The following is a 17,654-nucleotide window of genomic DNA, read 5'->3' on the forward strand; positions in this document are numbered from 1 at the left end:
GAGGACTTTCCATATTCCTCCGGCAGTGACCTCTTCAAAAATCCCACTTTCCCTAACAAAACCTTCCTAACAAACACCTCATAAACCATATGCTTAAAATAAGCATACATTCATTCTTAAGTGTGCTGCTTGCTGCATATGTGTGTGTCTTTGTATATGCATGTGCTTTGATGTATTTATCCCTATTACTCTTTTCACTTCAGATTTTAAGTCCTGGAAGACAGAGACTATTTCTAACTTATTTTACATTCTCCCAGAATCTAACCACAAGCCTCATGAGGTTGCAATAAGAAGCCTTATTTACTGCTGACACTAAATAGCTTTCAAAAGAAATTCATGGAAAACCATGTTTTCAAATGGGAGCCTTTCTGAAAGGGTCATAATCCACCTTAATTCCAACGTGTACATATTCAATATTATTATGTACAGAGTCCCAAATGCATCACCAAAACTAACCTGCCTGTCTATAACCAGAAACAAAAAAGGGAAAACATTCTCAGAAGCCCATGAGATAATTATTAAAAGCCATACCCATCTTTTAAGATTCGTGTTTAAAATCATCCGAGGCTGCTATCAACATGTATTGGAGCCTAACACACATCTAAACATCATTTCTTGCTATCTTGATTTCAAGCATAACTTCATATTATAATTGGGAATTTAGTTTTTCTTTGCCTTTAAACCAAAGCAACACCTCATGATAAAACCATTTCATAGTTGCCAAGACACTAAAGTTGTAGGAGTCTCTTTTCCAGGGTAAAGAGCCCTAGTATTACAAAGCCCTGTACTAAAAAGGGATTAATGGGTTCACCATGTAGTTGGAGTCCCCATCATATTTCTTCTTCGAGGCTGTACTTCTAACGAGGAGACAAACACCTCAGTACCAGCAATCTGCTAGGATGCTTTCTTAGACACAAGGGCTCCTGAAGGGCACAGATGCTGGCACACAGCAGATACTCAGCTTATAGACAATCAAACCAACTAATCATATATGAAGACTCACTCATATTGTGTAAACAATCAAATATCAACTGTAAAATGTATAACCATTATTCAAATATTCATGACTATACCAAAATTATAAGGTAGACATCAAGAAGGCAGTCAGCCCCATAAAGAAATGTAGGTTTTCTGATAACATGGAAGATGGTTCTATTTTCTACCAGCTACTGATGCCTGGTAACCAGCCAGCATCTCAGGCAGGAACAGCAACTTAGAAGAAAAGAAAGGCAAGTGTCACCTGACGCTCCAGGGCTCATGGGCCAAGCCCTGCCACAGCAGATCCTACTGAGAACTACCTAGGCACATGACTGTCATGAGGGACCACAGGACCACTCCTCTTTGCTGGGCTCAGCTTTGCCTTAGTGAAAAAGCAGCCAGGAGTAAAAAGGCATCTACTTGCCAAAGTTATACATTGAATTAGTGGGACAAAAACGGAACAAAAGTGTTTTCTTTGCTGAATTTTGAGTACACACCAACTGCACTGGAAATCACTTCATAGCTGAGAACCATGGAAGGTGAGAAGCATTTCTGACATGATCTAGAATTTCCAAGGCAGAAAATAACTTTTTTTTCTTTTTGAGACGGAGTCTCGCTCTGTAGTCCAGGCTGGAGTGCAGTGGCATGATCTCAGCTCACTGCAACCTCCGCCTCCTGGGTTCAAGGGATTCTCCTGCCTCAGCCTCCTGAGTAGCTGGGACTACAGGTGTGCACCACCACGCCTGGCTAATTTTTGTATTTTTAGTAGAGACGAGGTTTCACCATGTTGCCCAGGCTGGTCTCGAACTCCTGACCTCAGGTGATCCACCTGCCTCGGCCTCCCAAAGTGCTGGGATTACAGGCATGGGCCACTGTGCCCGGCCAGAAAATAACTTTTATACACAGCTGCTTATGTTACAGAGAGAGAAACAGAGGAGCGGAAGGATAAAGAGACACATCCACGTCCCACTACAAGTCAGTGAGTAAGCCAGGACTGAACTCCACAGCTCATCAATTCCCAGATTTGTGATCTTTCCTCTATGCCACACTGACGCTAAGAGCTAAATACACACACTTTAATACACAAAAATCTCACATAGTACACATGAACCTATCAATTATAGAAACCCAAGTATTGATCTTATTTCCAATGGCTGCCACAGGGCTTAGCTTATACCAATGTCACCTCCTCTAAAACAAACTCGTATTTAAGGAGCAAAGCTACACAGACAGTATTATAGCCTGGGAAAGACCCTCGATGCTCCTCTAAAAAGCAACACCTCATCTAAACACGACAATTTGTAAAGCAGCCTATTCTATCCTAGTTCCCATAATGCTGGTTAAAGAACGAAATACGAGGACATATTCATTAAGTGTAGGTCACTGAATGCAAGGAAAAACCAAATCATAAGATCAGTTAGCTGGGGCACTGCATACAGGTCTCCCTCAAATGGGATAAGTGAAACTCAGTTTCTCATGGTCTATAAAAGCAAAGATGAACTCACAGAACCTTTGTGGATGTGAAAGTTGAAAGGAAATGTCTGAATTCAGAGGAAGATTAGCCATTCATTATGTCTATTTTGTGCTTCTTAATTGGCTTGTTCCATTTCTTTGAAGGAAAAAAAATGTCTTACATTTATCCCTCAGTCTATAAAAGGGGAAATAAAAACTCGTAACTCCAGAACAAATCATGGTGCTCCAGTGTCTGACCTTAGCTAACAAGCTATGGCTGTCTTCTCAGTTGGCTGCCATAAAGCCTACCAGTAAAATGTCAAGTTTCCAAATGCCCCTTGCTCTTGGTGAAGGAATAAGCTAAAACAATGTGGAGACCAAATGCAACTGGCCTTGAGTTCAAATCCCCACTCCAAAACCATATTAAGAACACTTATAACAGTGTAGTGTACTTATCTGCCACTGAACGACAATTTTTTGAACAGAAATAAAAGTATCTAAATAAAAAATAAATTTTCAACTTAATGAAAAGATTCATCTTCATCAATAAGAAGGTACATTTGAAAACACGCATCAAATTTGTTCCCCAAAGGCACCCATCTCCCTTCTTCGGTTAGGAGATGGTTCTACTGTGTTATCTATCTGGCCACTGAAGTAAAAATTAGATGTTATAATAAAACAAATTAGTCACCAGCATCTCTGAAGCAAAAGTCCAAGAGAATTGGACATTTTCCCAATTAGAGTTTTCCCAAGGAAAAAACATCAACATACAATGGGAAACAACCCTTTGACAGAAATTCACTTTATTGTAACCACTCTCAGAATCACATGGTCCATTGTGATGAGATGTACCCTGAATATAAGGGGCTCAGACACAGCGGGGATCCACTTCCCCCGCTGTTTTCAGCAGAGTGGAAACAGCTGTCATACGACTCAACATCTGCATCCTCACCAGCACCGAGCCCTTATCATTGGAGCTCAGGACTCACCAAACTCATTTTCTAACTAGAAAACAACTGTTTCTAGGCCCTCTTCACAGCTTTTTTTCTTCATTATTTGCAATTCTGGGATTTGCTGATAAAGTAACAATAGATTTTGATCTGCAGTATTCATGATTGGTCAGCAAATGCACAAAATTCCTATCTAATCTCCCACCTTGGAGCAGGCTTTCTGGGAGGATAAAGGAAGGAGGAGGGCTTGGAACCCCACTGAAGTTGAAGAAAACATAGAACCATTCCCAGTAAAGATCCTTTATTTCTACCACTTGTTAACACTGTTTAAATCCTATGCTGAAACTTACTATTGTCCAGAATTGAAATCTGTATTGAGGACATTTTCTTGAGTTCTTGTTCCATTTCCTACTCAAAAAAAAAAAAAAAAGGAAAAAAGAAAAGAAAAGAAAAAGGGCTCATCCTTATGACTTCAAAAAAAGAGAATATTATCTTACAAATTTCTGCCCATTTGAAAATGTAACTGTTTTTAAAACTTTACTTTGGAGTAAAAGCCAGTTTTTAAAACTGCACTCTAAAAGAAAAATTTTTGTGAAAAGCAGATGATTAAGAATGAAATCTTAAAATTCCTATGCCTGCCCATGCTCACAACATCATTATAATAATTTTTTCATCCATAGAGGGCATTCCCAGAACAGAGGTCACTATTCTATTTAATGATTCTCTGTTAGAGAAAAACTGATGTGGTTAGTAAGGCGTGTGGAACTTAACCTCAATTACATCAGAGTCTAATGGTTTCACAAATACAATTCTTAGTGAACTGTCAATCTATTAAGGAAAAAGTATGGAGACTATCAGAGGGTGTCTACCAGAATGGAAGATCAAATTACCTACCTTGTGCAGAGGGAGGACAAGGAACGCTCCTCCCCCACTTGCCTCTATGATTATGGCAACAAATCTGGGATTGACAGCACAAAAGGAACTATCCCAGGTCACACGAGAAACCCGGATGTCATCATAGCACTGGTCATTTTTCACCGCTTGCCCAAATACATGCCGAAACTTGCTCTGTCGTACCACTCGCCTCATCGTGTCTGCAAAGGAGGAGTGAGAATTATGTTAGAATTATGCACCAAACTGAAAGCTTTACTTTTACAAATGAAATGCTCCAAGTAGGAAAAACAGAATGGTATGGCATTTTGTCTGCTCTCCTAAAAAGTAGCCAAATTGCAATCCAAATTTCTTTTAGCAGCACATACCCGGGGACAACTGCAAAATGCGTCAGGGAAAGAATTACAAAGAAATGAAAAATTCCTAATTCAAGATCCAGAAACAGCTCATCAGTTTTAATTTCAATGGAAAGATTAAGGGAAAGAATTAAAGAAAATTAGCCTTTCAGGGTTGGGTGGGAGCTGACAGACAATGTACTTCAACCCTTCCCCTTTTACAGATAAGAAAACTCTAAAGTGAAATTCTCTGGTAGAGGTGAGGCTGAAGAAAGCCGAAAAACAAGTTACAATTTTGTGGCTTTGTCCTCAGCCTGCCAAGGTAATTTTTCAGATTGTAAACATTTTCCCTAGACATCAACACTCTGCTGTCTGAGAATTATGTCTATTCCCCAGAGTGTTTCAACAAGAATAACTATGGGAGGAATTCAAAAGACACAGCCATCACCCTTGACTTCAAAAGCCTTCTAATCTCCTTCTAACACAGACGTAATAATCAGAGCAACTCACCACCAAACCGCCTAGTGCTAAGTGGTACACAGTGAGAAACAGAAAAAGTCAGCCTAAAGCAGCCTAACGGGTAAGAGCCAGGTCTGGGAAAAGCAGAGCAAAAGTATTTAAATGGAAAGCAATGTGATCAAAGTGATGTTTAGGATGACAGTAAATGTGGCAGAAGCACACTGGATGGCTTACACAGGAACAAGCTCAAAGCCAGGTACTGGGCTAGGAAGCTATTTGACAGTAAACCAGACTTGAGGAAGGCCTGGAGTGATACAGCAGTTGGGACCTAGGAAAGGAAAAATGCAGGGGCTATTGTGGGGGGGGAAACAAAACCAGGCTGGGTTTTCACTGAGCTGATCATCCACCACAGCCACTTCCTTAGTAAACCAGGGACTCTGAAGGGGAAGGGGAGGTGACACAGAGCTAGGTTCCTAAGCTGCCTTATGTGTCATTTCAGACTCCAAATTCGACTAAATCATCTGATAGACACTGAAAGCTTTGTGCTTTCGGATCACCAGGCCCTCCCTGATTAAGATTTCCTAGACTGCACCCAATGTAATTTTCCTATGTGCTACTGCAGGACATTCTGTTCATGTTGGTTAGATAGAAGGAGCCTGGATAAAAATCTAAGTGGAAATGGAACATGGTTCAACATCGACAACTCAGCTGAAAATCAGATCCTCATATACAGAGGAGAGCTAACACCTGTCCACTCATGCCAGACGAGACACATGGTGGGCTGTTGCTAATTCCTTTCCTCTAATTCCCTTCCTCATGGCCCTGAGCCCACTGCTAAATGCAGAGAGACGAATTTATTTTTGCCAGAGTCTCTTACCCTTCCAAGGCATTTGTGAAAGTGGCCTCTCTCCAATGCTAGGGGCACGTAGCTGGGCTGAAGTAAGAGACCCTTGGCAGGCAATTGAGCATCCACGTTCCTTAGCCCAGCTGTTACTGCCAGACTGTCCCAGCTGACTACCAGGGCCGTACATTTTGAGTCTTTGGTAGAGGAGATGGCAAATGATTCATGGCCAGGGTCCTTCATTTTGGAATCAATATGAATACTTCTCAAGCATGAGTTAGATAAGACAGCTTCCATGAGGTGGTGAAAAGCAAAAGGAAAGCACATCTATACAAAAGCCAACATACAGCCAGCTGGTCTCGGGCTCCACTTCCCCACACAACCATCTGCAACCATCTGTACAAGTTATAGAAGCTGCAATCCCTACCAGCATCTTCAAGCAAGTGTTTCAAAAGTAAGCTAATGTAGAAGAAAAAAGGATTGCACCATGTCAGAGTTAACATCCTTCATAAATAAAACGTTCTTACAAATTCATATAATTAAAACCCAACAGAAAATTAGACAAAGGATATGAAGAATTTACAAAAGAAACACAAACAGCACTTATCTCCACTCCTTCCTAAAATCCTAATAAAATGAAAGCAAAAAATAAAAGCAGGTAAAAAAATAAAAGGACAAGAGGACTGGAAAAGAGCCTACAAGAGAGCAAATGTGACAATAAACTTTCAAAGATGGAAAGCTGTCGTGCATGTGTAACTGAAGTGTGAGTGTCCTCTACTCAGCTGAGTCTCAGGAGGAGCGCACAAAAAGGACATCAAGGCCCACTGTGAATCCCCAGAACACTCTAAGGAGAAACTGTGTGTCTCCAAAGACAGGGATGTGGGAGAGGGGCTGCAGAGAAAATGACTGAAAGCCTGAATTAGGAGCAGCTGGACACCCACATCCCCTCCATCCAGGGTTGCACAACCAGGGTACTGGCCTGCCCTCTCCCCAGAAGCCAGGAGAGGCCTGACTACAGGCCCTGGACTGGATGACACCCAGCACAGGTGTGAACAGGTGCCTCACGGACAGCCTGGTTCTATACAGTGGGGCCTCCAGCCCCTTGTTCCTCCTGGCTCCCAAGATACCGCCTGCCCCACCCCACAAGAGATCAGATATCACTGCCCTCAGTGAGGTCCACCATTCAATGTGCCCCTCCACTCACACAGGCATAAGGTCAGCTTTTAGAACCTCACTTTTAAATGTGAATGGATATTTGAGGAAGGCCTCTCACTTGAAAAAGACAATTTTTCCTCTTCACTCAAATAGGCCAGATACCATCTAACCTCATAAAAATATGAAGATTAATATAAATATGTAAAATGCTTTGTCTTCACTGAAAGATACTATACAAATCTTCTGGCTGACATACATACTAAACTACCTTAAAAAGTGATTTCCACCAGGCGCGGTGGCTCACACCTGTAATCCCAGCACTTTGGGAAGCTGAGACGGATCACGAGGTCAGGAGATCAAGACCATCCTGGCCATGGTGAAACCCCATCTGTACTAAAAATATAAAAATTAGCTGGGTGTGGCAGCAGGCACCTGTAATCCCAGCTACTCGGGAGGCTGAGGGAGGAGAACTGCTTGAACCTGGTAGGCGGAGGCTTCAGTGAGCCAAGATGGCGCCACTGCACTCCAGCCTGGGCGACACAGCAAGATTCCATTTCAAAAAAAAAAAAAAGTTATTTCCATATTATGCATACTTATTTTCGTCCTAAATACATGTGGATAGAATGATATAAAAGCTCTTTTGCTACAATCACAGAGTAGAATGTTAGCTACAGAGCAAGAAAAGCCAGTGCTTCCGCAGTGCTGTGCTGAGTCAGGCATCTCTAAGTGGAGCTTGAAGGGTAGTGTGAGCCCATTCACTTCCAAGGTCAAATCTGATCTGGGCTCAGCTGGGTACATATGGCATAGCTGCTTTTCTTGCACAGAATGTCTCAGGCCCTCCAGGCACACAATAGAGTATAGCAATTAAGAGAGCAAACTCCAGAGTCAGACAGCCTCGTAAGTGAGAAGCACAGCTGTACTATTTACTTCCTGGCTGTGGTACAGTACAGCAAGTCACTAAGTCTCCCTTAAGCGTAAAATTCTCTATCCAAAAATGGGTACAATGCATATAAAGGTGAAGTGATCATTAAATGATCAATTGGTGATGAGATGGTGGCAGGAGATTCTTATGCTATAATAGTACCTTGTATGGTTAAATACACAAAATTAATCACTCAATAAATACTAGCTACTATTGTCATCCTAGTAACTGACATAAGATAATTTGGATTTAAATCTGAGCTCTGCAACATATTAGCAAATTACTTAACCTCTCTGAGCCTCAGTTTCCCATCCACAAAATGAAGGGAATGATACCTGTAATAAGAATGTAGGCTGGGAATGGTGGCTCACGCCTGTAATCCCCACACTTTGGGAGGCCGAGGAAGGCAGATCACTTGAAGTCAGGAGTTCGAGACCAGCTTAGGCAACATGGTGAAACCCAGTCTCTACTAAAAATACAAAACTTAGCCAGGAGTCCCAGCTACTAGGGAGGCTGAGGCATAAGAATCGCTTGAACCTGGTAGGCAGAGGTTGCAGTGAGCGGAGATCATGCCACTGCACTCCAGCCTGGGTGACAGAGCAAGACCCTGTCTCAAAAAAAAAAAAAAAAAGAATGTAAACCAACCACAGACAAGAAAGCCCAGGCCCAGATGACTTCACTGCTAAAGTCTATCAAACATTTAAAAAATACCAAGTACTCACAAATTTTTCCAAAGATAAAGAAGGGAACACTTTCAAACTAATTGTATGAGGCCAGTATTATCCTGATACCAAAACCAAACAAAGACATCTCAAGAAAATTACAGACCAATATCTCTTATGAATACAGATGCAAAAAATCCTCAACAATACCAGCAAACGAAATCAAGCAACACAGAAAAAGAATTAGAATTATACACCACAATCAAGTGGGATTTATCCTAGAAATGCGAGGTTGGGTCAACATCTGAAAATCAATTAATGTAACACATTATGTCAACAGAAGAAAAAAAAATCACACAATTATCTCAGACACAGAAAAAGCATTTGAGGCTGGGCACGGTGGCTCATGCCTGTAATCCCAACACTTTGGGATGCTGAGGCAGGGGGATCACTTGAGATCAGGAGTTCAAGACCAGCTTGCGCAACATGGTGAAATCCCATCTCTACTAAAAATACAGAAGTTAGCCAGGCATGGTGGTGGGCACCTGTAATCCCAGCTACTCGGGAGGCAGAGGCAGGAGAATTGCTTGAACCTGGGAGATAGAGGTTGCAGTAAGCCGAGACAGTGCCACCACACTCCAGTCTGGGCAACAGAGTGAGACTCTGAATCAAACAAACAAACAAAAAAAGCATTTGACAAAATTAAATACTCTTTCATGATAAAACACTCAAGAAACTAGGAATAGAAGGGAATTTCCTCAACCTGATAATGGGCATCCATGAAAATACCACAGCTAACTCAATATTCAATGGCGAAAGATGCCTTCTCCCTGAGATCAAGAATAAGATGAGCTCATCCACCCTTGCCACTTCTATTCAGGATTGTAGTACAGGTTCCAGCCAAGGCAATTAGGCAAGAAAAAGGAGTAAGAGACATTCAGATTGGAAAGAAAGAAGTAAAACTATTTCTGTGTGCTGAAGACATGATCTTATATACAGAAAATCCTAAGGAATCCACTAAAAGAACTAGTAAGTTCAGTAAGGTTGCAGGATACAAGATTAATATACAAAAATCAATTTTTTCTTTTTAAGATGGACTCTTGCTCTGTCACCCAGGCTGGAGCGCAGTGGTGCAATCTCGGCTCACTGCAACCTCCGCCTCCAGGGTTCAAGCGATTCTCCTGTCTCAGCCTCCCGAGTAGCCGGGACTACACCGCACCCAGCTAATTTTTGTATTTTTAGTAGAGACCAGGGTTTCACTATGTTGGTCAGACTGGTCTCGAACTCTTGACTGCAGGTGATCCTCCTGTCTTGGCCTCGCAAAGTGCTGGGATTACAGGTGTGAGCTACCATGCCTAGCCGTATTTTTATAAACTCATAACAAACAATCCAAAAGTGAAATTAAGAAAACAATTCCACTCACAATACATCAGAAATAAAATACTTAGAAATAAACTTAATCAAGGAGATGAAAGACTCATACTCTGAAAACTCAAAATACTGTTGAAAGAAATTAAAGACACGAATGAAAAGAAATTCCACGTTCAAAAATCAGAAGACTTAGTGTTGAGATGGCAATATTCCCCAAACTAAGATATAGATTTAATGCAATCCCTATCAGACCCCCAGAAGAATTCTTCGTAGAAATGGATGAAGGGATTGATTGGAACTGCAAGGGATCCAAAAATACCCAAATGACCTTGGGGAGAAAAAAGAGAAAAAGTTAGGAAGACTCCTATTTCCTGATTTCAAAACTTAACCTCACTACAAAGCAACAGTAATCAAGACAGTGTGGTACTGGAATAAGGACAGACATTTATATCAATGGAATATAATTAAAGTCCAGAAGTAAACTCATACATCTTTGGTCAACTGATTTTCAACAAAAGTGCCAAGACAATTCAATGGAAAAACTCTTCTCAACAGATGGTACTGGGACAATACATAAAATAGCTAACTCAAAATAGATCAAAGACCTAGACATAAGAGCTAAAACTATAAAACTGAGAAGAAAACATAGGAGTAAATCTTCACAGCCTTGGACTGGGCAAAGGATTCTAAGATATGACACCAAAAGCACAAGCAACAAAAGAAAAATTAGGAAAACTGGATTCCATCAAAATTTATAACCTTTATGCCTCAAAGGACACTATCAAGAAATCAAAGACAACTCATAGAATGGGAGAAAACTTTTGCAAACCTTATATCTGATAAGACACTTGCATCTAGAATATAAAAAGAACTCCTACAATTCAATAATAAAAACGTAGTCCAATTTAAAAATGAATCAAAGGACTTGAATAGACATTTTCCAAAGAAAATATACAAATGTCCAATATACATGAAAAGTTGCTGGACATCATTAATCAATGGAGAAATGAAAATCAAAACCACAATGAGAGACTATTCCATACCCACTAGGATGGCTAAAATAAAAAAATCTGAGAATAACAAGGGTTGATGAGAATGTAGACAAATCAGAACCCTCATACACTCCTGGTGGGAATGCAAAATGTTGCAGCTGATGTGGAAAAGTCTGGCAGTTCCTCAAACAATTAAACAAAGCATTATCATAAGACCCAGCAATCCACTCCTACGTATACACTCATAAGAACGGAAAACAGGTAGTCAAACAAATACTTGTACATGAGTCTTCATAGCAGCATTATTTACAATAGCCAAAGGGTAGAAGCAACCCAAATACAGACTATCCATTGTATCCAATGGATAAACAAAATGTGATTTTACCTGTACAACAGAATATTATTCAGCAATAAAAAGGAATGAAGTACTAATACATGCTACAACTTGGATGAATCTTAAAAACATTACAAATGAAAGAAACCAGTCACAAAAATCGACATACTAATTTATATGAAAGTCCAGAATAGGCAAATCTAGAGACACAGAAAGTAGATTCATGGTTGCTTAGAGTTGTTTTTTTTTGAGACGGAGTCTTGCTCTGTTGCCCAGGCTGGAGTGCAATGGCTCAAACTCGGCTCACTGCAACCTCTGCCTCCCAGGTTCAAGCAATTCTCCTGCCTCAGTCTCCCAAGTTGCTGGGACTACAGGTTCCCGCCACCACGCCCAGCTAATTTTTGTATTTTTAGTAGAGACAGGGTTTCACCATGTTGGTCAGGCTGGTCTCAAACTCCTGACCTCAGGTGAACTGCCCACCTTGGCTTCCCAAAGTGCTGGGATTATGGGCGTGAGCCACCATGCTCGGTCTATTTATTATTTTTTTAGAGACAGAGTCTCACTCTGCACTCAGTGTAGTGGTTCAATCACAGCTCATTGCAGCCTGAAACTCCTGAGCTTGAGCAATCCTCCCACCTCAGCCTCCCAAGTAGCTGGGACCACAAGCGTATGCCACCACACCAGGCTAATTTTTTTTTGGTAGAGATGGGGGTCTAACCATGTTGCCCAGGCTGGTCTCTAACTAATTGCTGGCTTTAAGGAATATTTCCATCTCAGCCTTCCAAACTGCTTGGATTATAGGCATGAGCCACCATGCCTGGTGTATTTCTTTTAAGGTAATGAAAATGTTCTAAAATTGACTGTGTTGATGGTTGCAGATTATTTGATTATATATATATACTACAAACCACTGAACTGTACACTTTAAATGAGTGAATTGTATAGTATGTGAATTATATCTCAAAACTGTTTTTTTAAAAAAACTATAAAGTGCTCAGCATAGAATCTGAAGCATAGTACATACTGTCTAACAAATGTTGGCAATTATTATTTAAGAGCCCAGTAATAGTCTTCCCTATCCAGGGAGAAAACCTAAGCAAGTCCCTACTGATTATGGGCTAAGAGTAGAATTTTCATATAAAAGAACCGGCACCACTTATCAAGGACTCTTTACAGAATTTTATGTTCTCCCATTTCAGCATGGTATTTCTACAGTTTAATTTCTCTGCAAACAAAGGAAAAATTGGGAACTATCCCAAACACAAAAACTTCCTCTTCTTAAGAGAGCTGTCTGCATTGTCAAATGGTATTAGTGTTTTACCACTTTAAAAATTGTTCAGTTATAAACTTCCTAATCAAGATGGCATATCACCAAACTTAGGAGTTCTGTTATCAGCTATCTTGTCCCAAACTGATCAAATTGTAAATTAGATGACTAAAATGTCCCCCTAAAACTAGAGCATTTTATAAAGGGATCTAATTCTCAAAAAAAAAAAAAAAAAAAAAAAGAGTAAATGAAAAAATCCTGAACTAACACAATAGGCACAAATTCCAAGGAAATACTAGGTATGATTTTAAATGTCCTGTGAGAGAGTGGTTCAACTTTGGAAAAGCTGCTTGCTCATTAGGTCTTTTAAGTACAAATTCTTAAAACTGCATAGGCTTTCCCTTGCTTGCAACAGTAAGATCATCTCAGTAATAAAGAGGAAGACGATGTAGCAGTAAGTTATTCACTAAGCAAATCAAAGGAATATTTACAAGTTTCAAAATAAACTTACTTTCAATGGGAGACAATGCAACAGAGTTTTTAACCTCTACAAAACATGGGAAATACAAACCTTACTTGTCTTTTTAAGATGTTATTTATCACTCTCCTCCTATTTTCCAATACGACAGCAACTATTCTAGAATGGTTTTTATTATAATAAAAATTGATACACCTTTGAGACAATGCAGGAATAGATTGAGAACACAGGCTCAACTATGAGATGCTCTCTCTGGGTGTTGGTTGAAACCTCTATCTTAGAAACATGGACAGTTGTCTCCCTCACCAAGTTTTCCAGGTGATACTGAAGGCCAAAAAGGAGGATTACGGGCTGCTCTGCCTACAGAGTAATCATTCTTTTATTCCTTTACTTTCTTAATAAACTTGTTTTCACTTTAAAAAGAAAAAAAAGGATTACGGGACAGGTTTTGACTATCCAGCAACTGTCATAATAAATTTTTAATAAGGAGATAACACACTCCTCTTTTTATCTTCAAATAAAATGTAAAAGCTGATAACTAATATTCATAATACTTAACATCTAAGGAAACAAAAAACAATTATTTCTTTTTTTTTTTCTTTTTTTTTTGAGACACAGTCTCCCTCTGTCACCGGGCTGGAGTGCAGTGGCACAATCTCGGCTCACTGCAACCTCCACCTCCCAGGTTCAACGATTCTCCTGCCTCAGCCTCCCAAGTAGCTGGGACAACAGGTGTGTGCCACCACACCCTGCTAATTTTTGTATTTTTAGTAGAGATGGGGTTTCACCATGTTGGCCAAGATGGTCTCGATCTCTTGACCTCGTGATCTGCCCGCCTCGGCCTTCCAAAATGCTGGGACTACAGGTGTGAGCCACCGCGCCTGGCCTAAAATTTTTCTTACATGTTGGGTGAATACTTTAACCAAGAACAAGTAAAAATAAGGTCTACCTCTATGGTTTAAAGGCTTTATGTGTCTGGGAAAATTTGTACTCTTGCAATAAAACCTTCATCTTATTAGTCAGCTGATAATCCTCAACCTCTAGGAGAGTGTAAAGGCATGCTTCCTATAATACTACCATGTGAAGTTAAATGTACAAAATTTATATGCCAGGCACAGTGGTTCATAGTTGTACTCCCAGCATTCTAGGAGGACAAGGCAGAAGGATGACTTGAGTCCAGGAGTTCGAGACCAGCCCAGGCAACATAGCGAGACCCCACATCTACAAAAAATAAAAAAATTAGCTGGGTGTGCGGTCCCAGCTACTCGGGGAGCTGAGGTGGGAGGACTGCTTGAGCCCAGGAAATCAAGGCTGCAGTGGGCCATGATCATGCCACTGCACTCCAGCCTGGGTATCAGAGCAAGACCATGTCTCAAAAAACAAAATACAAAAGAAAGAAAAGGGCCGGGCATGGTGGCTCACACCTGTAGTCCCAGCACTTTGGGAGGCCAAGACAAGTGGATCGCCTGAGGTCAAGAGTTCAAGACCAGACTGGCCAACATGGCGAAACCCCATCTCTACTAAAAATACAAAAATTAGCTGGGCTTGGTGGTACATGCCTGTAATCCCAGCTATTCAGGAGGCTAAGATAGGAGAATTGCTTGAACTCGGGAGGCAGAGGTTGCAGTGAACCAAGATCGCATCACTGCACTCCAGCTTGAGTGACAGAGCAAAACTCCATCTCAAAAAAAAAAAAAAAAAAAAACTTATAAGCTATATAGGAAACATGTAGGGTGTTAGGAGGAAAAAAATGCAGACAAGACAGGGTATTTATATTGCAACAGCACCAAATAAAATACACTCAAAACACCTGAGTAAATGTTACATGCTCTCTATTCTACTTCCATCTCATAAAAAATGACAATTTTGACATTTTTCCTGTTTATTGAAAAGCTATCTGTTTAAAGATTCCAGCAGATGTACTTCTATGGTTCATACGAAAGGAAACACATCCTGCTAGGAACACATACAGGAAAACCCCTACTAGTAGCAAAATCCTGCTCAGCCCATTTGCTGAGACCATTTCAGGGCGTCAATTACTCAAGCGTTCAGTGGGCAGAGAATGCTCCCTCAGCCAGTGGCAACCACAAGAAGACTCTAAAATGTCCCATTAGAGGAAAGACCATGTTTCCTCCAAGCCACTGTTACCTGTATGGCAGGTACTTTAATGTAGAACAGATCCGTTGTGTTATTTAATAGAAAAAGGCAGGTAAGACAGCAGATGAGGAGACAAATATCCTAAACTCAGTTATTTAAATGACAATGCCAACAGTTAAAAATTCCTTTTAAGAAGATGGAGGCCGGGCAAGGCAGCTCACACCTGTAAATCCTAGCACTTTGGGAGACTGAGACAGGTGGATTGCCCGAACTCAGGAATTCGAGACCAGCCTGGCCAACGTGGTGAAACTCCATCTCTACTAAAATACAAAAAATCAGCTGGGCGTGGTGGCAGGTGCCTGTAATCCCAGCTACTCAGGAGGCTGAGGCACGAGAATTGCTTGAACCCAGGAGGCGGAGGCTGCAGTGAGCCAGGATTGTGCCACTACACCCCAGCCTGGACAACAAGCGAAACTCTGTCTCAAAAAAAAAAAAAAAAGAAGTTGGAAATGTAATAATATATAAGCCTACACAGAATACATATTCACGAGAGAGCAGACACCCAAAGCAAATATAGGAGGCACTCTGATTAAATATAAAAATTTGGCCGGGCACGTTGGCTCACGCCTGTAATCCCAGCATTTTGGGAGGCTGAGGTGGGAAGATCGCTTAAGGCCAGGGGTTCAAGACCAGCCTGGATGACATAATGAGACACCGTCTCTAAAAAGGCTGATGCAGGAAGACTGCTTGAGCCCAGGAGTTTGAGGCTGCAGTATGCTATGAACATGCCACTGCACTCTAGCAAGATCATGTCTCTTAAAAAAAAATTCATCATTTCTGAATATGAGATAGCTGAGCTTTTTCAAATTTTCTAAATTAAATCCAGCAGTGACACTCAAAGAAAGAATTTACCTAACGAATTGCATATTTCTACTGCATGCAACTCTTTAACAGATTCATACATGAGACATTCCAAGAAAAAAAAAACATGCCTTACCTATTTTAACAGAAGCTGTTTAAAAAAGGAAGAAAAAAGACCACATGCAACATTTGCTATAAAGCACAGCAAAATGTCAGATACACAACAGATCTCCTCATACACAGCAGTTTTGGCTGAAAGAGATTTGTATTCCACTGCTGATATGGACTTGTTGAAAAAAATGTTTTTTCCAGAAAAACTATTGACCACTTAGCATGGCCGACTGACTGCAAGTATGAATAGCCTTGATGTTGGTTCAATTGATTATGACACCAGGAATGGTAAAAATTAAGGGAAAAAAATTCACATGCATTATAGCCTTCCAAATAGTTTCATCCCATCATTGTTAATCCAGGTAACAGGTAAGATGCCAAGAATGAGGCATACCAGTAAAAATGCATTTTGTTTCAATTCAATAACTCAATATCATTTAGTTTTTAAAGTTTCTAAGAATAAAGAGAAAATGCAAATAAGATCTACCAAGAAGCCTCCAGGCTCGGGCGTCACAGAGCTAGGACTGGAGAGAGTTCCGAAGTTCATCAATTCCAGGCCCATCACATTTCAGCCTGGAGACGTGTAACTCCTCCAAAGATAAAGAACTTCTGAGAAAGATGCAGTGACCTTGAACTACAAAGTACGGAGCAGTTCCAACTTTTCAGCCTGTGAACTGTCATACTTTTCCAACAATCAATCCCGAATCATATATACAATTCAGTTTCTCCACATCAGCCAACAATGGTACTTAGAGCTCTGTCCTGTGGGTGCTGCTTTGACAGCCTCCAGTCCAGTTGGCCAGTTTGTGTAACACTTTAAATGTGAAACTGCACTTTGCCTATACTTTATAAATATGAGTAAAAATGGAAAAATCAAACTACAGAAACCAGCTGTAGGCATTCAAATGTACTGAGACAAACAAGAGGGTATCTGTTATGACCAAGGAAGCAAATCTTACTTCTCACTGAAAATCCTTAGCTTAGCCAGAGGACTATGTGCTCAGTTGTCCAAGAAAAGAACAACCTGGGCTGGGCACAGTGGCTCACACCTGTAATCCCAGCACTTTGGGAGGCCGAGGTGGGCGGATCACGAAGTCAAGGAATTGAGACCATCCTGGCCAACATAGTGAAACCCCATCTCTACTAAAAATACAAAAATTAGCAGGGCGTGGTGGCACACAACTGTAGTCCCAGCTACTCGGGAGGCTGAGGCAGAATTGCTTGAACCGGGGAGGCAGATGTTGCAGTGAGCCAAGATCACGCCACTGCACTCCTCCAGCCTGCAGCCTGGCAACAGAGCGAGAGCCAGTCCCAAAAAAAAAAAAAAAAAAAAAAGAACAACCTGAAAGAGCATGCATAAAACACCAGAAACACACACACACACACACACACCCCAAGGATAGTATCTAAAAGGTGAGACATTACAGGTGCGGTGGTTCACACCTGTATTCCCAGCACTTTGGGAGGCTGAGCTCAGGAGTTGGAGACCAGCCTGGGC

At 40.9% G+C, this 17,654-nt stretch overlaps 1 protein-coding gene across 1 annotated transcript in view; it reads right to left on the minus strand.

Moving 5' to 3' along the window:
- CORO1C (coronin 1C) overlaps positions 1-17,654 on the minus strand; it is an 83,901-nt gene that overhangs the window by 49,371 nt on the left and 16,876 nt on the right. The window contains exon 2 of the mRNA XM_054442996.2: positions 4,275-4,474. Coding sequence (XP_054298971.1) covers positions 4,275-4,469 — 195 coding nt within the window. The 5' untranslated portion in view covers positions 4,470-4,474. The remainder of the gene's footprint in view (positions 1-4,274; positions 4,475-17,654) is intronic.

The sequence above is a fragment of the Pongo pygmaeus genome, chromosome 10 (genome assembly GCF_028885625.2).
Source record: "Pongo pygmaeus isolate AG05252 chromosome 10, NHGRI_mPonPyg2-v2.0_pri, whole genome shotgun sequence".
Lineage (NCBI taxonomy): Eukaryota > Metazoa > Chordata > Mammalia > Primates > Hominidae > Pongo > Pongo pygmaeus.